Source organism: Staurois parvus, unplaced genomic scaffold (genome assembly GCF_062004578.1).
Source record: "Staurois parvus isolate SC_StPar_1 unplaced genomic scaffold, SC_StPar_1.0 ptg000401l, whole genome shotgun sequence".
NCBI lineage: Eukaryota > Metazoa > Chordata > Amphibia > Anura > Ranidae > Staurois > Staurois parvus.
The window spans coordinates 4,440,001-4,464,562 of NW_028318197.1; the positions used below are offsets into that span (position 1 = coordinate 4,440,001).

The following is a 24,562-nucleotide window of genomic DNA, read 5'->3' on the forward strand; positions in this document are numbered from 1 at the left end:
TTTTTTACCCCCACGATCCTCATTACCCATATAGCAGTATTTCCTTTTGAATTTGTCAGTAGCAAGAGACAGTAAAAGTGCCACAAATAAGAATTGCATGAATATGTTGCACATGTCGGTACTAATGATAAAACTAGAGCACGAGTTTCCCAAATCTGGCATAAAATTTCTGTCTACACCACCAGAAATGTTCCCCCAATACCTTACTGCATCGATTGGATTGTAAGCTCTTATGAGCAGGGCACCTTTAACCCTCTGGTATTTTATTGTATTGTGACTGAACTGTCTTCCTTTAGATTGTAACGCGCTGCGTAAACTGTTGGTGATATATAAATCCTGTATAATGATAATAATAATAAGTATACTAGTCCAGAGATGTACAGAAATGTATTGTTCATATTTTTCTTTTCAAATTGTTTGGTTTACTGTGAAAAAAAAAGTAGGAAATGCAGATATGGGTTTATTAGGCAGGAAGTACACGTAATGAAAATCTGTAGCATCTGCTGCTAATGACCCAATAACAGTAAACAGGTCACAATTAACCTTTCAGGCAACCCTTCTCTCATCTAAATAGTACTCTTTGCAGCTATCACCTTACACCTTGTTCATATTGAAGTGTACTCATGACATGCAGACTAAACTCTAATTGGTCTTTGCTGGAACTGTGGCCATCTGTTCATAGGACATTCTTCCAGTGTCTTCTTTCAGCATTTTACAAAGTACACGCTTTAGGATTCTAAATAACCTTCTATTTCAATGAAAGAGGAGGAGGAGAAAGGTTGCTGTCTCAGTTCAGCTATGTTGAAAAAGAGTAAGGCACAAATCTACATTAGATATACTAGTTATAATATAAATTCAAAATGATGTCAATATGGAAACCAAGCCATACAATTATTTATAGGAAAACAGATTGAATGCTATGTATAATGACTATTTGTGCAAACTGTGACAGGGACAATTTAATAACTTGTATGCATTATTGTATCAAATACCAATTTTCTCATAAAAACATTCAGGGAGGTGTTGAAACTTTTTTTTACACTAAATATCTATCCGAGCATTGCAAGCCTTTCCTTCTATGAACTGTTATTTGACTAAAAGACCACTTTTTTGTTCTCCTCAATAGACAGTTTATAAAAGCTCACAGTTAAGAGAGAAGTAAGGAAATTAAAGAAAAAACAATCAATGAAACTTAACTAGATGGATGCAGCATCGGTCCAAATCTGCTATTCCCCGCTGCCTCTAACACTGAGAGCTGAGCGATCAAAGACCACTGACTGCACAGTCCTCAGTGAGCAGAGAGCCAGTATCACTCTCTGCTCTGCCCCTCCAGTGCTCACTGGAGTGCTGGGTTGTGGAGGGGGCAGGAGCAGCTGACTCAGGCTCTCAGCAGCACGGTGAGAGGCTGAGCCAGCTGCTGGTCAGGAATCTGGGTGGATCCAGACCTTAAAGTCGGGATCTCTCCAGAGCCTTGACTGCTCAGTGATGTCAGCCAACAGCGGTGTTTAGCCCGCTTTCGGCTGAATATGGGTCACAGAAGTGCACAATGAAGTGCAGTCCTGTGAACCATAGAAGTAGTTTTGGCCCTACTTCTCCTTTAAGTAAATGTCTAAAGGTAGGTGAGAAAAAAAAGTAAATAAAATATATATTCAGTACTTTTTTGCATTTTTTATGTTATGTTTACTATGCGATTTTGGTTTCTCCATCTGTCCAACACTTGTGGTTAATACTAGTTTGTTTAGTTTCCTGAAAAGCAATCTACATGTAGAAATGTACTAGAAAGTACATAAAAGAAAGGTAAATCCTTAAAAGGAGAAGTACAGTCAAAGCTCGGTTGGTTGTACTTCTCCTGTGGATTACAAGAGTGCAGTTAGTTTTGCCCTCCTGTGACCCATTTTCAGCCGACAGCAGGCTAAAGTCCACTGTTAGCTGCCACCTGTCCAGGCTGGGGAAAGATCCCGACTTTAAAATTGGAATCAACCCAGTTCCCTGGCCCTGCACCTGGCTCAGGCTTTCAGCGATTCGCTGAGAGCCAGAGGAAGATCCTCCCACCCCCTCCACAGTCCAGCACTCCAGTGAGCGCTGGATGGGCAGAGCAGAGCAGAGCACTGGAGACTAAGGCTGGCCATACATTACACAATTTTCTTGAGAAATTTGCTTTAGATTTACCAAAAACCATATAATATGAGGTCAAACCTAAACAACACTATCAATTGTATCCAATTAGGCAGGCCCTTGTGCTACATAGTTGAAGGTAAATCTAAAGGAAATTGGGCAGAAAGTGTATTGGCCATACACTATACAATGATTTTACAATTTGTAACAGTCCCGACTATCTGCTCAGAGCAGAGGGAGAGAACGGAGCGATCAGCGGTGTCTGATCGCTCAGTTCTCACCCTTAGAACCATCGGGGGACAAATGCAGCAACGATACGGTAGTAAGTATAATATTTAAAAAAATATTAAAAAAAAAAAAAAAACACACCGAGGAGCACTGAAACTACATTAAAATTGTAAATGTGCATGAGGAAATGCACGCTGAACACAGAGATTGTGGTGTGAACTAGCCCTAAGGGGGGAGTTGGGGGTTGAGCCCCCCCCCCTTCCTCAGGCATTCATGTGGATGAGCCCAAAAACACTGCCATTGCTCCATGGAAATCCAAGGCAGTGTTGTCAATTCTGCCTGAGAGAGGAAGGTGTTTAGTAATCCAGTAGAATACAACTCAGGCAGGGAATGATAGAATTATTTATGAAAAAAAAATCTGTAAATCTCTGCAATAAATGCCAAGTTTCTCCAGGTTTCATTTCCTTGACTGAACAGCTTTTAAAGTTTCTACTGTCCAGGCAAAAGGTGATTTAGATAATTAGTAAGTTGAATAAATGGAGGCCTAATGAATGTTCCTTTTTCATGTGGCCTGGAATACAGGCTGCACCATAGACTCTGCAGCTCGTTCATACTTCTGTTTCATGGTTATAGATGTTACCCTTTACACGGCTACCATGTACATCATGGCTCTATACTTTGCAGTGAGTTAGACGGAGAGCTTTTAGCTCTTTTTGCCCCAGCTTGCTATCCTGTTTTAGTACTCCATAAGCCCTATTCCTCAAAGCCCTTATTTTTATAGCTTGCATTGTATGCAGCTGTATGCTAGTTGGAATAACCTGTTCTATAAACACAGGCTGTATCTGTGCTGTAGGCTGACTGATGGTGTTGGCTGCCTAATAAAATGATTTGCATAGCTCTGTACACTATCCTAAAATGAGGAAGAAGCCTCTTTTTTAGATGCATGATGGAAGCCATGACACAAATGCATCCTGCATTAGGAAGACAAGACTGGACAAAATTAAAAATAAAGGCATACAAGAGCTCCACCTAGTGGACAAACAAGAATATTCTGTTTACATCCCAACAGAAGCATTTAACCATCTATCCCCTCATGTCTTTCTTTTCAGTGAAAGTCATTTTTCCCACCCAACCTGTTAACTAAAAAAGAAAGGCAGCTAAATCACTTCACTATTTCACTAAAAATAAGGATCTAGTCTGAGCAGCTGCTTTTGCATTCTATGCAAATAATTAAACGAGTATGATCATTTACTGCATATTAAAGTATAACTAAAGGCAAAACTTTTTTTTTTTTTATCTTTGGACAGAGTGGAGAGGGATTGGGACACCCGGCTGTTTTTTTATTGTCGATGCCCCCATTAGGGAGATTCATCCTCTCTATTTGTCTTGTTATCTTTGAAAGTAAAAGATAATACAAATTTTGGGATGTCCCCAGAACAAGAATAGTGCTTGTATCCTTCAATGGGAATACTAGTTCGGGTGACCCTGGTAACAACCAGCAATTACCTCACCTTAGAGTTATTTTCTTTCACTTCCTGTTTTGCCTTTGGGACAGGAAGTGAAGGACAATCTCCCCAATAGGACACAAGATGGCAAAAATAAATCTTACTGATGTTATGATCCTCCCTTACACTATCCAAAATGGGGAAAACAGTTTTGCATTTAGTTCCACCTTAAAAATGTATCTTTAAAATGTTATTAAACCCTGGACCCTGCATTCACTTTATCTGGTCTCCCACAGTACACACAACATGGAAATGCAATTATTTTAGTAAATATAAACTACTAAATACCTTTGCTGATCACATGCACTCTCCCAAGAAAAAAAAAAAACTCTCTAGCAATACACACTAAACTTAGCATGTGCAGAGTCTCCACACGATATGTCTTATCAGGAGAAAAGAGGGGGACACTAGAAGAAGGGGAGGATCAGAGAAATCAGGATCAAACAATATTTAAACAATGCAGGGGATTAACCCCTTGGGTTCCACAGTGAGTATAACAAGCATGATTTACTGCATATACAGACTGATTTTACTGTGGGTTTAGTAACACTTTATTCAAATATTTTACAGAATTAAAACTTGTGATCATGTACCGTATAGACACTAGATAGAGAATACAATTTTGCCATAATAACCATAACTAATCATAGGCCAATTAAAACCATTTTAAAGTATATTTAAAGCAAAAATATTTTCTTTGCTACAGAGAGAGGAGGGAACAGTTAAAACCCTAGTCAGTTTTTTGTTTTGTTGCCTTCAGTGCCCCATTGGAGACACCTCCCTTCACTTGCTGTCCCAAAGACACAATAGGAAGTGAGGGGAATCTCTTCAAAGAGAAGGAATTTTCCTCTTGGACAGGTGACACCAAAGAGTTGTCCTTATGTCTTTAGGCAATCATTTCCCCTCTATTCCTGTTATGGTGATCACTCTAAATTTTTGATTTTTACCTTATGGAACAGCTCTGCAGCAGACACAAACTGAATCACGCCCCTGACAGGATTTCAAACCCTTCCTCAACTCTATCTAAATCTGAAAACAGGAATGATTTGGCTTTAAATACACTTTAACCGCTTGCCTACTGGGCACTTATACCCCCTTCCTGCCCAGGCCAATTTTCAGCTTTCAGAGCTATCACATTTTGAATGACAATTGCGCGGTCATGCAACACTGTACCCATATGACATTTTTATCATTGTTTTAAGACAGATATAGCTTTCTTTTGGTGGTATTTAATCATCTCTAGGTTTTTTATACGCTAAACCAAAAACAACTGAAAATTTTGAAAAAAAGTTTTTCTTAGTTTTTGTTTTAAAATTTTGTAAATAAGTGATTTTTCTCCTTCACTGATATGCAATAATGAGGCTGCAGTGATGGGCACTGATAGGCTGCACTGATGGGCACTGATAGGTGGCACTGGTAGGTGGCACCGATGGTCATTGACATGCATCACTGATGGGCACTGAAAGGTAGCACTCATATATGGCACTGATAGGCGGCACTGATAGGCAGCACTGACAGGCACTGATAGGCGGCACTGCTAGTCGGCACTGATTGGCAGCACTGATAGGTGGCACTGACTGGCACAGCTAGGTGACACTGAAAGGCAGCTCAGATGGGCACTGATATGTGGCATTGATGTGCACTGGTAGGCACTGATATGTGGCACTGATGGGCACTGGCAGGTGGCACTGATGAGCACTGACAGCTGGCATTGATGGACACTGACAGGTGGCACTGTTGGGGCTACACTGATCATCAGGGCACACTGATCATCAGTGCCTTGATGATCAGTGTACATGTCCCCTCCGAGGAATGCCGATTACCGGCTCTCCTCTCCTCTCGAGCTGTCAGCATAACCGGCATTTCCCTGTTTACATGTGATCAGCTGTGATTGGACACAGCTGATCACATGACCGAGCCGAAATCTTCGGCTCTTTCCGTTGATCGGTAATCCGCTGTGTCCTACATCAGGCATGTTTGTACCAACATCAGGCAGCGTGCCTCAGTAGCTGAGCACAAATTCCAAAAAAGTCATGAAGGCTCCAGTAGACATGGGGGGGCATCTTGGCTTCACCTGACAGAGCTGAGGAAGACACCCATAATGAGAACTATAAACATAAGGGTCCCAAGTTCCAGATTATAGGTGCCAGTTCCCTCTAAAGATACAGAGTAAATGCCCCCAAAACCACAAGGGGAGAACAAGCTGAAGTCACCTGTGGCAGCAGGACTCTCCTCTCTCTGCCTTAGCAAAAACCAGCTGCCACTACATAGCAGCAATGCAATGAGGCCCAATGCGAGGCAAGGCCTCTGGTACACGTAAACCCAAACAGTTTGTGCCAATGATGGTTTTAGGTGGCGGAAGGTTACCAAGTCACTGTAGCAGGACAGTGGAAATAGATCTGAGATACACATGGTGCATTATAAGTATGGGCCAAGCTGAATGGCAGGAAAAAGAGCCCATAGCACATGTTGCTTCACCCAGTGAATGACATTCTGATCCCTTTGCCTTTACCCCTGCCAAAATAAAGCAAATGTAATTTGGAAAGGTTCCCAGTGCTATAAACAGTGAGCCAGCTTTCAGAGCTTTAGCCCAAATCAGCTTAATCACAAAGCAAGTCTTCACTTGCACCTCGTGCTGTTCCATGGCTCTGGACCTGGACAGTGCTTTGTGGCTAACACAGTACACTCAGGTCAGGAAAGCATCACAATGCAGAGCCCAATGTCCAAAGGTCACATTCCACGTTAGCCCTGCACATGCAGGCCATTGGAGTATGAGTATGGACTCTAAGGCTATTGCTGAGGATAGCTGCTATACCAGCTCAAGCATAGGTGAAGGGAGGAAACTTGATTAACCTCCCTAGCGGAATTCCCGAGTGTAGCTCGGGGTAAAATGTCAGTGCCAAAAGCGGTAACCCCGAGCTACACTCGGGCTTACCATGCGGCGCTGCATAGGGAGTCCCTGCAGAGCTTACCTTGTCCTTCGCTCCCGCGATGTGTCCCCTGCAGCATCCCCGGCCATCTCCTCCGGCCGATGTTGGCATCCGGCTTCTGTATTCCGGTCCCTGTGACGTCGGGACGTACGGGCGCCGGCGGGAAATTTTTAAATTTTTAAAACTGGCATTTTTTTTCAAAACACATTTTTCATAGTAAAACATCGCTGTTTCAACCCATTTCACATACATATTGTCCTGTGCCCTGCCTGCATTTTGTCTGTTCTCTCTGCCTGGAAACTGAGAAACGTCCATGGCGTCCAAAAAGTGTCCCTTTAGGTCAAAAGCGGGTTTAGATCAACTAGAGAACAGCAATAGTAAATCAGAACCACTTGCAGAATTGAGTGATAATGATTCGTGGGGAAATTCGTCATCAGACACTAAAAACGATTTTGCGACTTTGCTCAGCAATGTACGAACTTGGCACTATTTCAAATTTCAGTGTTTTTGGTTTGATTATATTATTGAATTAAATGTATTATTATTATATTATTATTTTTTATGATTATTTATTAAATTATAATTTATGATTTCGTGTTTCAAATTTTATCATACCTGGGATGTTTAATAGACTCTTGTTCGGACAGATTTCAGTGAGTTATTCCTAAAAATTACAGCCTACAATAAAAAAACTACATATTTCCATGCAAAATAATGGTACCGCTTTCAGCACCAAAAATCTGAAATAATCATACCGCCAGGGAGGTTAAAGTCACAGAGGAAAACATCGACAAGGAAGAAAAGAATGCTAACAAAAAAGATAGTAAAGCAGAGCAGAATAAAAGGCATTCAACTTTTTAGGACACTTGCAAAAAGTGAATCATGCTAGGCAAAGGAGGTGTTATATGTTTGCCAGTGTCCAAACCTCTTGTAAGCAGCAGTATGACCCAAATGTATCCAAATCCCAGGAAAGAAGGGAAATATAAGTACCCCCTAATACTGATGTGTAAAACTCTAAACTACAATCTATAAAGTACTACAATTACTAAAATTAAAGCAGGCAGTGTAAATGATCTTCTTTACTGAATATTACATGACAGTGAATGCAGTTAAGAGACACTCATCTAATGAATTCACTTTCAGCAGTATTAACACTTGGGCTTGTATCAGATATGTTCTGACAGCTAAGAGCACAGAAGGATGATTGAAGATGTAATTCATTTTAAAATCGAAATGGCTGACTTTGAATATATTCAAATTTACATACACATATTGCAGTGCACATATTAACAAACACCATCTCAATAATCAGTGCACAGTAAACCAAGTCTTTCCCTGCAGCAGCTGGAAAAACAGCAACACCCCAGGTGTATATCACACATGTCTCATAAACCAGTGTTTAAAAGCAAGGTATGGTTTTTAAGCACTGGCTTATGAGACACACATGACAACAAACACACTTAAGTATGCATAGGTCCTTCTAGTTTCCCTTTTACACGATAAGCTGCAGTACACAGATGTGAACCAGTCAGGAAAGCATGGAATTTCTATTTGTAGTGCACTTTCATGCAGTAAAATGCATGTGTTTTACTGCAGGGAGTGTCAATAGTCACTTAAGTCACCATGCCCTCTCAGTAGAATCTCCAAAATTACCTGAGGGCGAAAAAAATGACAAAAATCCAGATGAAACCTGGTGTCAGTACTATATACAGAAAAGAGGAAGGCAAGAATGCAAAATAAAGTTTACAACATCTGAGGATTTTATGCAGTAGACAGTAAAGGTGAGAGTTTTGCTTTTTCCTGTAAGCTTCCCTTAACACTAATACTCTCTTGTTGGAGACTAAAAGGTTCCTAACGCTAAAGGTGGCAATGTTTTCAAGAGTTAGGCGTGAAGCAGAAAACTGGAGCAAAGCACTTCTATGGGGGGCACAGTGTTTGGCAGGAAGTGACATTAGGTAAGCGAGCTTGTCCTCTGCATTCCAAATGGTGAAAACTGACATTACTGCAGGAACGGGTTATATTGACCTCTTTTATGAAAAAAGGCTTTTTTTTTTTTCTTTAAAGACTTCAAATGAGTAAGCATGACACAAGAGATCTGACACTATGTTACTTAACTGACTAGCATTGGAAATTTCCAATAGGTTTTTGTGCCCTGGGCAGATGACCTACCCTTAGACATTTCCCTGGCAGGTGAATGGCTATCAAGTGCACACCTAGCTTACTTTGTCTCTTTTTTAACAGAACTACCTTAAGCCATATTTCATTCTAAACTACTTGCAGAATATAATCTAGATATCAAAAACAACTGCTCCTTTAAAAAAAAAACAAAGTGTCCAGGCCTTGTTTACCGCCCCTCTGAAAAGACAGTGGGAATCCCTTTTTCAGAAGCCTCCTGAATACCTATTTTAGCTACTGTAGATAACACCTAAAGCTCTGTGCTGCAGCTGTGTACATTACAACTGAATAGGTCACTTATAGCAGTGTTATAATCTTCACCACACCACATAACCACAGAAATATGTACCAACATGGACACTAGCTATGTTAATCTCCTAGATTGTAAGCTCCAAGGAGCAGGGCCCTCGAACCCCTCGTGTATTGTTACTGTACTGTCTCATGTACTGTCCCCGCCTCTATAATGTACAGCGCTGAGCAAACTTTTTGGCGCTGTATATAAATACTGTATAATAATAATAATATGCAGCCTGATGGTTGTGGGGGCAGGGGTGCTAAAACCACAGTTCAAATGCATGTCTTTATTGCACCACGATTGCCTCTGTAAATAAGGCCTACCACTCATGAAAACAAATAAGAGATCTGTGTGTGACCACACTTCCTTCCTCATCAAAACTCATAATAGGGCTTCATTAGGCATCAAGGTCCTCACCTATTTCACTCCTGTGCTGCCAAAGGATGATGCAGTGAAGCGAATCAGCAGTCACAGTTATACACTGTGTGAGGTAGTTGACTACATGAAAATTAAATTTCTGTGCATTGCTTGAAAAATATGTAAATGTTATTTAGATATATTATATGTTCAAATTTCAACAATTCATCCTTTAAGCCACTGTCCCATTTTCCAGACAAAAAATGATTTTTTGAAAAGGGTCATTTCACACTGAAATTATAGGGCTGGTATAGTATTTGTCTACCTACCTCCATCTACAACTATCTTGAGCTATCCATAATTGATGAGTAAATCATTCACACATATGCATTAAAACCTAACTCCAGCTAAAAACTTTCTTTTCCTGCCTTCCAGTTTTGCATATCATTATTACGTATAAATGTTTATTTGTATTAAAAGATAAAAAGCGAGCACTCATGCATATGTATCAATTTAAGATGACATTTATGCTACACTTGTAAACAGAACAGAAACGTACTGATAGATTTATTACCTAAAGAAAAAAAAAATACTCTAGGTAGAAAGAACATGTAAACAGGGTTGATAGGGGGAAACATACTGGTTATCCAAAAATCTCCTGCTGCATCTTCATCAGGAAGAGTGGGTTACTGAGAGAATCTGTGTCATGTTATGTGATCTGCCTCCCAATCAGGGATATTTCCTCTCACTTCTTGATGGATGGGAATGTGAAGGGAAATTTCTCCAGTGGGAACATTCCAGTAGGGTCACAAACAAAGAAGGCAGAAGGGGCAGTCATGGGTCTTTAGGCAGATACTACCTGGATAATGTGCAGTGACTTCCAATGGAATATTGATTGACACTGACGCACACGCACGGACACAAACACGTGCACACATACACACTATTGCCAAAAGTAGGGTTCAATATTGAGTTGGCCCACCCTTTGCAGCTATAACAGCTTCATCTCTTCTGGGAAGGCTGTCCACAAGGTTTAGGAGTGTGTCTATGGGAATGTTTGACCATTTTTCCAGAAGTGCACTTGTGAGGTCAGGCACTGATGTCAGATGAGGTGGTCTCTGCTCAAATTCATCCCAAAGGTGTTCTATCGGGTTGAGGTCAGGACTCTGTGCAGGCCAGTCAAATTCCTCCACCCCACACTCGCTCATCCATGTCTTTGTGCACTGGTGTGCAATCATGTTGGAACAGGAAAAAGCCATCCCCAAACTGTTCCCACAAAGTTGGAAGCATGCAATTGTCCATAATGTCTTGGTATGCTGACGCCTTAAGAGTTCCCTTCACTGGAGCAAAGGGGCCAAGTCCAACCCCTGAACAACAACACCACACCATAATCCCCCCCACCAAACTTTACACTGGGCACAATATAGTCAGGCAAGTACCATTCTCTGTACCAAAACCAGTCCATCGGCTTGCCAGACAGAGACGTGTGATTCGTCACTCTAGAGAACACATCTCCACTGCTCTAGAGTCCAGCGGCGGCGTGCTTTACACCACTGCATCCGATGCTTTGCATTGCACTTGGTGATGTAAGGCTTGGATGCTGCTGCTCGGCCATGGAAACCCATTCTATGGAGCTCTCTATGCACTGTTGTTGTACTAATCTGAAGGCCACATGAAGTTTGGAGATCTTTAGCTATTGACTCTGCAGACAGTTCATGACTTCTGTGCACTATGTGCTTCAGCATGCACTGACCCCGCTCTGTCATTTTACATGGCCTACCACTTCGTGGCTGAGTTGCTGTAGTTCCCAGTTGCTTCCACTTTGTAATAATACCACTAACAGTTGCCGTGGAATATTTAGTAGCAAGGACATTTCATGGATGGACTTACTGCACAGGTGCCAACCTATCACAGTGCCATGATTGAATTCACTGAGCTCCTGAGAGCGACCCATTCTTTCACAAATGTTTGTCAGTTTGGCAGTATTTTGTGTGTGTTTGTGTACATTGTATATATAATGCTATAAAACATGGTACAATCGACTATCACTTACTTGATCTTCATGATTGAGTCCATTATGTAAAACTAGGTAAAACTGAACCAAGACATCTGAGTTTGGTAGAACATCTTGCCGTCTTGTCATCATACCACAGATTAGCTTGTAGGCATGCAGTTTGCCCTCCTTGTATTCACTTGGCAAGGTAGTAGCCTGAAAAAAAACAAAACAAACAACACACTATTAAACATGAAACAAAAAACATAAAAACAAAAATCAAACCGCATGCCAGAAATGTAAACCAATGCAAACTGAAATGTATCTATAGCTATTTTTTATTTTTGGTTTTTAGTTCTGGATAGGGTGTGGATCCTCTCTATTTTTGATGGGAAATCTTTCAATGAGGGTGTCAATTCTGGTAACAACTAAGAGAAAAAATGATTTTCACTCATTTTCTGTCATGTCTCCAGGACAAGAGGTAAAGACAAATCTCCCGAGACAAAAAAAAAAAAAAACCTCACGGGGCTCAAAATATTCTATGTTCTATCAAAACTAAAAAAAGTTCATACTGAAGATACACCTCCACATATGTTCATTACAGCCTGAAAAAAGGGGGAGGTCCTCAAACCTTAGATCCTAAACTTAGATATAGCATCCAGTGTAAGGGTTCCACATAATGTCTGCCTCCCAGACCCTATATGCTCAAACTATTACATTTCTGTGGTTTCCAAATAGCCAGGAACTTAAATCATTCAATAGAGATCGATATATATATATATATATATGTCTCCAAACAAATGCCAACTCACTCTTAGTGCCCTAGAAACTGGTACACTGACTCTTGGGATCATAATGTTCAAAGTGACTGAGCATCTCTGGTCAACAATGAGATGTTTCCATTTATCTGTATCAATCTGGTCTCTAACATACAAGAGTTGAATGCTCTAATGAGAAATTTTGGAAGAAGAATGCTTTCTCATCCTTCAAGTGGTGAGGCTGCCTAAGGAGCTCAGCACTGAATGCAATTGTTTATATACTGAAACCATACCACTCAAAGTTCTAGTGCATTGGCCACTGGGAACCTCTTCTAAGGCATCAGAAGCACAGCAAACTATTTAGTGTCATGTATGTATGAGCCTTGAATTAAAGAAAACCACTCAATATTCACTTGTTCCTGGTAAACAGTTCATATTCTGTACCATTTACAAATTTAGAGTTTTACATTTAACTACTAATCATGCAAACAAGTAAGCATTAGAATTATTTTCTATTTCTAAATTTAGTAATCCCAAAAAGAAGTTTTCAAATATTGTACAAAAGGACATGTAGTGTCTGCTGATGACATGTTGTCCGACCTTGAGTACTTTCTACATATATGTACTGTGTGCCAATTTCTCCATTTTCTGGGCCTAAATTAAATGGTTTAAAGGATAAGTTCATCTTTAGTAACATGTTAAACCCATATTCAGGGTGTAGCATGTAACATATTATGAATGGACCAGCTCCCATAACCCCCCGATCATCGTTGTGACAGCTAGCAGGGGAACTTCTCTGCCCTGCTGTCACAATGTAAAAAAAACGCAGCCACATGGCCGCGTCACTCATTCACAGTATTTTATGAATGAGAACATTACAAGTACCAACAGCCTTTGCGACTATCAGCTTGTAGTTCTCAATGAACTACCATGGCACTGTGGAGCGCCATTGAAGTTCATTGAGTCTTCCTGTCAGTAAGTATATGCTTGCCTGTACGAGGTGTATGGGCACACACATACACTGACAGGTCTGCAGGAGCAATTACCTGCAAAATACTGTGCATGTATTATTTTTTGTTAAAAGGTGAACTTATTCTTTAACCGCTTGCCTACAGGGCACTTATACCCCCTTCCTGTCCAGGCCAATTTCCAGCTCTCAGCGCTGTCACACTTTGAATGACGATTGCGCGGTCATGCAACACTGTACCCATATGAAATTTTTATCATTTTTTTGTAACAGATAGAGCATTCTTTTGGTGGTATTTTATCACCTCTGGGTTTTTATTATTTCTTAAACAAACCAAAAACCGCTGAAAATTTAAAAAAAAACGTTTTTTCTTCGTTTTTGTTGTAAAATTTTTAAAATAAGTGATTTTTCTCCTTCACTGATGTGCGCTAATGAGGCTGCAGTGATGGGCACTGATAGGCTGCACTGATGGATACTGATAGGTAGCACTGATGGGCACTGATGAGGAGGCACTGGTAGGTGGCACTGATGGGCATTGACAGGCATCACTGATGGGCACTGAAAAGCAGCACTGATAGGCAGCACTGATAGGCGGCACTGACTGGTACTGATAGGTGGCACTGATTGGCATTGATAGGTGGAACTGACTGGCACTGATGGGTGACACTGAAAGGCAGCTCAGATGGGCACTGATATGTGGCATTGATGTGCCACTGATGGGCACTGATATGTGGCATTGATGTGGCACTGATGGGCACTGGCATGTGGCACTGTTCAGCACTGACAGCTGGCACTGATGGACACTGACAGGTGGCACTTCTGGGGCCACACTGATCATCAGGGCACACTGATCATCAGTGCCCTGATGATCAGTGTACATGTCCCCTCCGCGGAATGCCGATTACCGGCTCTCCTCTCCTCTCGAGCTGTCAGCGTGACAGCTCGTGAGGAGAGAAATGCCGATACCAGAATTTCCCTGTTTACATGTGATTAGCTGTGATTGGACACAGCTGATCACATGACCGAGCCAAAATCTTCGGCTCTTTCTGTAGATCAGTGATTCGCTGTGTCCAAGGGACATAGCGCACCGCCGATCGCCGCACTCCATGCTCCCTGAGCCTCGCATGCGCAGTGAGAATGGGAGGACGTCATATGACGTCCTCCCAGAACGAGAGAACCACCTTTCGCCCGTCATTGGACTATATGGCAGGCGGGAGGTGGTTAAGGATACAAGGTTCTGAAGTACTCACCAGTAATTTATTAAAAAAAAAATAATAATAATAACACTGTGCATTTTTTCTCATAAATGTGCTTTAGGACATAATATCAAACAGTGGAATGTTTATATTGTTATCCATGTACAAGTACTTACTTTAAACAGCCAAGATGCAAACATTCTTAGAGGTGGGATCAAAACGGGAGGTGGAGGGGAAGACTGATTGTCCAGGCTGATTGACAGATTGTCTCTAATCTGAAAAGAAAAACAAATGTAAAGCTAAATATGTGTGTGTTTTCCTTTCTTCATTTCTATATGTACACATAATACATATTTATATGTCCTCATACTCTCATGAAGTCCTAAATACTATAAAGGCAGCATTCACACTTAAGCGTTTTGTAGCTTGAAGCTCCAAAAAAGCTCAGACTTAAAAAATCAATTGTTCTCTATGGTGCCTGTTCACACCTGATCTCGTGAACAGGCACCATAGAGAACAACTGATTTTTTTAAGTTTGAGCGTTTTTGGAGCTTCAAGCTTCAAGCTGCAAAACGCTCAAGTATGAATGCAGCCTTAAACAATAGAAAAATAGCATTTTTATAATATAAACTAATCATCTATCTATACCTTAACATTCAGAAACTGCATCACGTTATTTAATGCTGCCATCTAGTGTTTGATATGCAATATGTTTCAATATAACACATGCTTGAAGTGTCCAGTGGGTTAATTTTCTAAAACTAGATAATGCAAAATCTGGTACAGCTGTGCATGGTAGCCAACCAGCTCCAACGTTAGTTTGTTCAATTAAGTTTTGACAAAAAAAAAACTGGAAGCTGACTGGTTTCTATGCAGAGCTGCATTGGATTTTGTACTCTCTAGTTTTAGTACATCAACCCCCAGGTGTCTTAGACAAGGAATGTCTGTTGATAAGTGAAGTTTTTTCTAAAATGCTTTGTGAATAGTGTTTTGCTCTGAATTCTCTATACCAGCTTCTCACTGTGGTAATAGTTGCAGTCTACAGCACTCATTAAGTTTGGAATATTGCATTATTATCCCAAAGTTTTGTTAACACCAGATAACCCACTGTGCAGCGGCTAGTGCAAATCGCCACACGAAAACAGGAAAAATGTATAAGATGTTGCTCCTAATCAAAGGAGCCAAGAATGACAGCAGGATATTGCATTAGTATACTGCCATGTACAGTCATAGTCAGTAAAGCAATGCAAAGAGAAATCACAATGTGCAAAGCACAATAACATATAGTGCACAATTACGTTTTACTATACTTTAGACATAAAAGAGGAAGCTTATTTTGACTATTCAGTTATTGTTCAGTATATATAATGTACAGCTAAATGTATTAACATTTTCAACAAAGAAAGAAACCGTGAACATTAAAGATACCATAAAAGAACATTGGCATCCAGACTTTCTCTGCACCATGAAGACTACATTAATGTCTTTTCCAGTTTAAATGCAAAGCTCTAGGCCACTCACTTTTAGGGAAAGTTCTCCAAAAGGCAGCATAATACAGTTCATTTGAGGTGTGCTATGTATATCTGAAAAGCTATCGGGACTCAGGCCCTCCTGTGTTGATCAGCAATACCCAAACAATGGATTAGAAGGTACATGTGGCTTTCAGCTACTCCAAATGGAACTTTTAAAAGTGTTTTACAAGCTGGCAAGTGTTGTGAAGTGCTGCCTCCAGCTGATCGTACAAAGGAGTGTCTGAAATCACTGCTAGGATGATGGCAGTGACAGATCTCTACTTGTATTGTTCATCATTCCACTCGAAAATCATTCCCAACTTAAACTAGCAAGGCTCCAACAAGCCACATAGCTTGCAAACATCCTTACATGTTGAGGCAAATTAAATCTTACTTCATTATTATTATAATACAGGATTTATTATATATTGTACTTCATCACACAATTCTTCTCACTTTTACTCTTCTTTATAGAAGACTGATAATGGAGAAGGTGGCCCAGAGTCTTATACACATTTACAGCAATAACACACCTAAAGAAACACATTTTGTTGGGTCAACTTTTATTCCACAAATTTTTTTTTGCTCTTATAGAAAAACAATAACATAACAATTAAGTGAAAAATATCAGTACTTACACAAGACATAGAGGCAACATGAAATGCAGGAGAGGGAGATCTACCCCCACATGAACTTTGAATTGATAAGGGGGGTACATGGCAGATCATGAAATTAGTTATTCACACCTCACCTGGATATTCCAGGTGGTAAGAAAAATAATGTGATCGCAAGTGATGATAGGAATAGCACTTTCTTCTGTCTGCAGTACAGTACTGTACAGTAGATAGGTCCCATACAACCTGGCTAGAAACAAAGACAGGGGAAACCCCGCAATGCAAATAAGTTCAGAGTGGAGAAAGAAGAATGATAAAGAAACAAGAAGAAAAAAGAAAAATATATATATAAAAAAAAAAAAAAGAAATGGGTGGGCAGAATGAAGGGGGCTGGGTGCAGAAGAGGAGAAGATTAGGAGAGGGAAAGAAGGGGTGGGATTGGAGGTGGGGTGGGGATGCTAAAGCTATGTTCCGGACAGGATCAAACAGTGGCCCACACAGGGAGTTCCAGCTCTTTTCTAGGTCTTTCATGCCATCCATTCCAGGTCTGAGCACATGAGCGGTTGATATGGTTAAATATACCCAGAAAAAAGGGGGTACAGGCTATTGGAACCTTATTATAGTACCATCTTGGATACGGATGAGTTCCTACAATTTCAGAAGCCCTATCCAATCATGAGAACCAATCTTTCAGTTTGCTTGCGCAAGTTGTTGGATCAATTTTTATTTGGGTCGTGATTGGGCGTGTTGGTGGGCATCGGATTTCCTTCTTATGGCAACCACTGTCCAACGTGATTGACATGGACCTGCATGGCTGGACAACATGATTGATGGTGGATATACAAAATGGGACCGTTCTGTTTTTTTTCCTCAACAAAATAAGGTGCTTTATAAACGGCCTCCCCGCACCCTGCTTGTGCGCGCTCCCTGGGAGCGTGCAGCACCGCGATCCGGTGCCCGCTGTGTCCTCTGGACACAATGGAACACCGATCGTCAGACGGGACCTCTGTGTGAGGTCCCGATCATGTGATCACTGATTGGCCAATCAGTGATCACATGCAGAGCAGTAAGCAAGATGTCACTTGTGACATCATTGCTTACTACGTGTGAGATCTGTGAATGATCACAGAGGTCACATGGTGCAAGGCTATTCACAACAGCATTGTACCATGTGACAAGCTGTGACCAATCACAGCTCACTCAGTAGTTCTCAATGGCTGCAAGACTGCAGCTAGAGAGAAGGAGAAATGATTGCTTTTACATCCTTTATGGGTGTAAAAGCAATCAGTGTAAAAGAAAAAAAAAAAATCTTCATCACCCCCCACAAGTAGTACAGTTTCACCATGGTGACACAGTATTTCTAGGGTGACAGTATGTAAAAAAATAAATAAATAAATTAAAAAAATTACAAAAAAATTACAAAAAAATGTTTAAAAATTATAATTTTTGGTTAAAACTAATTTGGGTTATTTTTTTTTACTAACAATATAACGGAATACATTTTGGCCAAGATTTATGATGAAATACTATTTATTTGCAAAATTTTATAAGAAAAACACTTTTTTGAAAAATTTTGGACTTTTTAATTTACATAGTAAAAAAAATAAAAATCCAGTGGTGAATAAATACCACCAAAATAAAGCTGTATCTGTCTCAAAAAAATGCTAAAAAATTCATATGGGTACAGTGTTGCATGACCGCGCAATTGTCATTTAAATTGTGATAGCACTGAAAGCTGAATATTGGCTTGGACAGGAAGGGGGTAAAAGTGTCCGGACATGAAGTGGTTAAGACAAAAATTCATACTGTATGTATTTCTCTCTTTCACAGATGAAAGCATTTATAAATACCTAGCTGGATAATAACATTTCAGTATGTGCAAGTTAGCATACAAGCCACACAGGAGATGTCTTCAAGAGTTTAGGTTCATTTAAAGGATAAATCCACCTTAAAAGAAAAATAAAAATAAATGCACCTTTTTTTTGCAGATAAAAAAAATGCAATTATACTTTTTTTCTTGGGAGCCTGGAAAACACTGCACCCACAAATCAGCAGATTGCGGGTGCAATATCCAGCTCTTCTGTCAGTACTCTGTTCACCTGTACTGCCGATACAGACAGGCAGTTACTGAAGTCCAGGAAGCTCAACAGACTACAAGAGAGCTCACCTGCGCCTTCACAGTTCATTGAGACTACAAGCCATCAGCTGCAAAGGCTGGACGGTACTTGTAGGCATTCCATTCAGCTGCATGGTTTATAAATTGTGACAGCGAGCACATGGAGAAGATACACCAGCTGCTGTCACAAGGAAGGGGGGGATTGGGGGGGAGAGGTGCTAGATGCCAAACATGTTACACCTTAAAAACAGGTGTAACATGTAATATGTTGAGTAAGGTGAACTTATCCTTTAACCACTAACTAGTGGATCAGTCCACCCAAAATCTGTATTTTCGCTGTAAGTGAAAACTGGTGACCTGAGGCATCCCTGGCTTCTTTTAGGTCTTGGAAACGCCAACAGCAAGATCATGCTGCCTTAATTCCGGACTGTGTTCCTGTTCACCTGGCAGATTTGGGTGTTTATGGCCACCTGTTCTAGCACCTGTTGCTGCATTCTCCGTAGTATAATGTACATTAAAAATCTAAGGAGAGTGGGGCCCCTTTTAATGGCCACAACAGGTGTGCTGCTGACAAAGGAACTCAAGTGCAGACAACACAACAGAGTCTTGAAGAAACACAAGAAGCTATCAGGTGGTTTAACTCTACAAAATCAAAAGTTGAAATATCCATTTTAGCTGGATTGGCCTTTAAAAATACAATGTTTTGCAAATTGAAGCTGTAGTATGACAAAAGACATGATGGGTTAATTCACAAAGGATCATTTGTGTAAAGCAGTCACTGTCCTTTATCTTTTGCATTGCAATACCTGTTGTTGACAAAATATATGATAAGACAAAGTTAACAAAAATGTGAAAAAGAAAGGAGGGAGGATTGCTGTCAGCAGATCTGCCCAGTCAAGATGCAACTGCTTTTTTTCTAAGACATGTTTAAAAGTGAAAATTACCTTGGACAAAACATGTTTAGATATTCATTGAAAATACAGATTAATATCACATAGGTAAAAGCAGAGGTACATAAAGCCATGAGAGTATAAGGTGAAGTATAAGGAAACTCGTTCTCCCGATAAAAGGGTACAGTATGCAAGTTACAGCAGCTAATATACATAAAGCCATACCTTTGCTAACTTGTACCACAGCTCACAGAGGTAGCCAAACACCTTTGCATGAATTCTGGGGGACTGAATATTGTTTACATCTCCGAGTATTCCCAAGATTCTCCTCCACAGGACCGCCGCAGAGTCCGCATGCCAGCCAGCCAGATTACCTCCAGCTATGATGCTACAGTCTCCAGCAAGGCACTCAATGCTGTCTGCAAGCAAAAAAAAAAGTTTTTCTAACAAGTATATAGTAAACAAAATACTCCCAGATCAAGAACGCTATAAACCTTTCAGTTTGTCTGGCTAATCCTTATAAAACTTATATACACTCATACAAAACAAGGAGGCAGGTTTTCTATTACACCTGTGCAAACAGCAGTGTACTGTTCTCAGGAATCTAAGCTCTACAGTAAGATTGTAAAATGAATGCCATATTGTAGCATACGACATGCTGCAAGGAATAAAATAAGGACTGCTGCAATTGTAATATCCCAGTTAGGTCTGATAGGTGTGTGATAACACTCAACCAATGGGAGTAGAAATTAATTCAAATCAATACGGAATAAAGTGTTTTCCTCTCCTTAGCTTGTGATCAAGGTAGGTACCGCGTTCTGGGCTTATGTCACAATCAACAAACTGCTCTGTAGACAAACAACTTCTGGGTATAGAGTTAGGAATGCCAAGTGCAAGCTTCCATCTTGCTTAAAATTCATTTAAAATGATTATTTATGAAGATCAGTTGAGCCAAAGTGCGGTGGGGGGAAAAGGATCTTGAACAAGGACTTGAACAAGGATCTGTATTACAATCCAGGTAGAGAACCTCCAACTGAGGATGGATTGAAGCTAGTGTGTGATATCAGAAAAGTAGACAGCCGGCCGGATTGAGTTCTGATATTCTTAGCAAACAAACATTTTAAATTAATTTCAAGCAAGACGGAAATTTGTACTAGGCACTCCTAATGTTGTAGTTGGGGGGGGGGGTTAGTATATTTGTAAAGGATGACTTTATGCCCTCCTTCCGTTGTAACCTTAATTTTCTAGTTACAGCAGATGTGCACTTAAAATACAGTATAACTGTACAGCACAATAAGCACAAGAGTTAGACCCAATGAACCCAGAAATGCTAAGACACACCCCCTATCTCTCCCTCTGCACTGCAAGTCTTTGGGAGGACATGTGTTGAGGGAGTGTGATCGTTACTGAGCTCTGCCAACACAGACCACTGCAGTGTGAGGACACAACTCAGCATTTTCATTAAGGAAATTGTATTATAGGGCATATAACCAGTCACACATCATAATATGCCATGGTTACAGGGCTACAAAAAGTTAAAAATATGCAAGACTTTGATCGAGCTGGTTGCCTTACCTTCAATAAGAGAGCTGCCAAAGGAGGAATGACAGAATTCTTAATCTTTGTTCTATTTCTACATCAGTTAAGTACTCAAGCAATATCATGACAACAGGAAATTAATATACTAAAATGAAAGGTCAGCAATGATAGCCTAAGGCCCTGTTCACATCTGGCATTTTGGGATATCAGGCAGAATTACTGAGATTCTACCTGCAATCTAAAATAGGACTGCAATAGTGGCAACACACCAGATGTGTTTGGGTGCCATTCATGTTCAATGGAACCTAAACTCGGAATGATTCGGCCACATTAATTTGCCTTGCAATTGCAGCAACAGCATTGCGTGAAGCTGGTCTCCCAAAAGAAGATCCTTCTCCTTGAGCAATAAGCTTTGCTTGCTGCAGTCTGCCACGATTTAAATAGGTGGCTTTGAAAATGAATGGCACCTGAACACATGTGCGTTTAGCCAATATTGTAGTGCAATTTGGGATTGTGGGGAGAATAGGGATTCTACCTGATATCCCAAAATGCCAGATGTGAACAGGGCCTATATATCTCTTAAAGTGACACTAAACAAGATCCTTATTCTACAGGAAAAATAATTGTCCTCCATAAGCTTCCAAACTTCCTCTCCCCCCCTCACTTCCGTTTGTTTGGAAAGAGCAGTGCACACTAGTTGCAGTCAATGTGCACTGCTCTATGCACACTACAAATGTCATAGTCCATCTCAGAAGTGAGCAAGAGAGGTTGGCTCTCATATAGTAGGACCATGAAGAACAAATGTACAATGCCTTCAAAAAGTATTCATGCCCCTTGAAATTTTCCACATTTTATCATGTTACAACCAAAAACGTAAATGTATTTTATTGGGATTTTATGTGATAGACCAACACAAAGTGGCACATGATTGTGAAGTGAAATGATAAATGGTTTTCAAAATTTTTACAAATAAATATCTGAAAAGTGTGGTGTGCATTTGTATTCAGCCCCCGGAGTCAATACTTTTTAGAAGCACCTTTCGCTGCAAATACAGCTGCAAGTATTTTTGGTAATGTCTCTACCAGCTTTGCACATCTAGAGAGTGAAAGTTTTGCCCATTCTTCTTTGCAAAATAGCTCAAGCTCTGTCAGATTGGAAGGCGAGTGTCTGTGAACAGCAATTTTTAAGTCTTGCCACGCATTATCAATTGGATTTAGGTCTGGACTTTGACTGGGCCATTGTAACACATGAATATGCTCTGATCTAAACCAGTGGTCTCCAAACTGCGGTCCGGAGGCCAGATGCAGCCCTTCGCTTGCTTTTATCCGGCCCTTGAGCAGTATTTAATCCTCTGACACCAACAATGGGGCATAATTCGCCCCATTGACACCAGCAAAGGGACACAATTTCTCTCAATGACAACAATAATGGGGCACAATTCCTCCCAGTGACACCAGCAAATAGGCACAATTTCTCCCAATGACGACAATTATGGGGCACAATTCCTCCCAGTGACACCAACAATGGGTTATAATTTTTCTCACCCGTCAAGGTGGGGCACAATTCCTCCCAGTGACATCAACAATGGGTTTTGATTTTTCTCACCCAATGACACTAAAATGGGGCAAAATTCCTCACAATGACACCAAAAATGGTGCGTTGTTTATTCCCGCTGATGACAGGACATTTTCTACTTCCAATGGCCACAGTCCAGCCCCCCTAAAGTATAAAGGACAGTAAACTGGCCCTTTGTTTAAAATGTTTGGAGACCCCTGATCTAAATCATTTCATTGTAGCTCTGGCTGTATGTTAAGGGTCATTGTCCTGCTGGAAGGTGAACCTTCGCCCCAGTCTTAAGTCTTTTGCAGACTGTAACAGGTTCTCTTCTAAAATTGCCCTGAATTTGGCTCCGTCCATCTTCCCATCAACTTTGACCAGCTTCCCTGCCCCTGCTGAAGAAAAGCATCCTGACAACATGATGCTGCCACCACCATGTTTCACGGTGGGGTGTCCCCAACATGGCTCCTCGCCATGGGACTTCTTATGACTTTCTTGCAAAAATGGCTTTCGTCTTGCCACTCTTCCAAAAAGACCAGATTTGTGGAGTGAATGACTAATAGCTGTCCTGTGGACAAATTCTCCCACCCGAGCTGTGGATCTCTGTAGCTCCTCCAGAGTTACTATAGGCGTCATAGCTGCATCTCTGATTAATGTTCTCCTTGCCTGTCCTGTCAGTTTAGGTGGACGGCCATGTCTTAGTAGGTTTGCAGTTGTGCCATACTCTTTCTATTTTTAGATGATGGATTGAATAGTGCTCCATGAGATGTTTAAAGCTTGGGATATTTTTTTTATAATCTAACCCTGCTTTAAACTTCTCCACAACCTTATCCCTGACCTGTCTGCTGTGTTCCTTGGCCTTCATGATGTTGTTTGTTCACTAATGTTCTCTAACAAACCTCTGAGGGCTTCACAGAACAGCTGTATTTATACCGAGAATAAATTACACACAGGTAAACTCTATTTACTAATTAGGTGACTTCTGAAAGCAATTGGTTCCACTAGATTTTAGTTAGGGGTATCAGAGTAAAAGGGGCTGAATACAAATGCGCGCCACACTTTTCAGATATTTATTAATTTTGAAAACCATTTATCATTTTCTTTTCACTTCACAATTATGTGCCACTTTGTGTTGATCTATCACATAAAATTCCAATAAAATACACTTACATTTTTGGTTGTAACATGACAAAATGTGGGAAATTTCAAGGGGTATGCATACTTTTTCAAGGCACTGTAGCCACCCTCAGGAAGTCAGATCACAACACCAGAAAAAAATTAATTTGCACAAGACTGGGAGCAATAGAAGGTATTGAGAATACATACTTGAATAGAATTTTTTTTTTTCCCTCTATAGGTTGAACTGGATGAACTTGTGTCTTTTTTCAACCAGATATGTAAGAATTTTTTCAACCAGATTCTAGTGTCACTTTAAACACAACCCTTTGAATACAAAAGTGGAAAGCTTCAGAGCCTTTTTAACAACAAAAAATGAATTTTCCTTGGCTTTTTAAAACTATCATGCGGGATGACTAGTTCTAGTATTCTATTTCTAAATTGTCCACTTTTTTGGCCACACAACTTGAAAGTGTTCCTTTAAAAAAAGTGATTTTGGTGTCTCCAAATGCCATCCATTTACCGCATTTTTGGCTCCATAAGACGCACCTAGGTTTTAGAGGAGGAAAACAAGAAAAAAAATATTCTAAACCAATGGACTGCAAATATAGTACAGGAGATGACCAGAGACTGCGGACATAGTATAGGAGATGACCAGAGACTGCAAACATAATACAGGAGATGACCAGAGACTGCGGAC

General features: G+C 40.5%; 1 protein-coding gene across 4 annotated transcripts in view; it reads right to left on the minus strand.

Moving 5' to 3' along the window:
* The window catches only part of RALGAPA2 (Ral GTPase activating protein catalytic subunit alpha 2), a 489,478-nt gene that overhangs the window by 262,646 nt on the left and 202,270 nt on the right, over positions 1-24,562 (minus strand). For all 4 annotated transcript variants that reach the window (XR_016314086.1, XM_089686528.1, XM_089686527.1 and 1 more), the window contains 3 exons: positions 19,876-20,069; positions 14,696-14,794; positions 11,659-11,814 (listed from right to left, as the gene is read on the minus strand). Coding sequence is in view for 3 of the 4 variants with exons in the window: in XM_089686528.1 (XP_089542654.1) it covers positions 11,659-11,814; positions 14,696-14,794; positions 19,876-20,069 (449 nt within the window). In the remaining variant the exon portion in view is untranslated. The remainder of the gene's footprint in view (positions 1-11,658; positions 11,815-14,695; positions 14,795-19,875; positions 20,070-24,562) is intronic.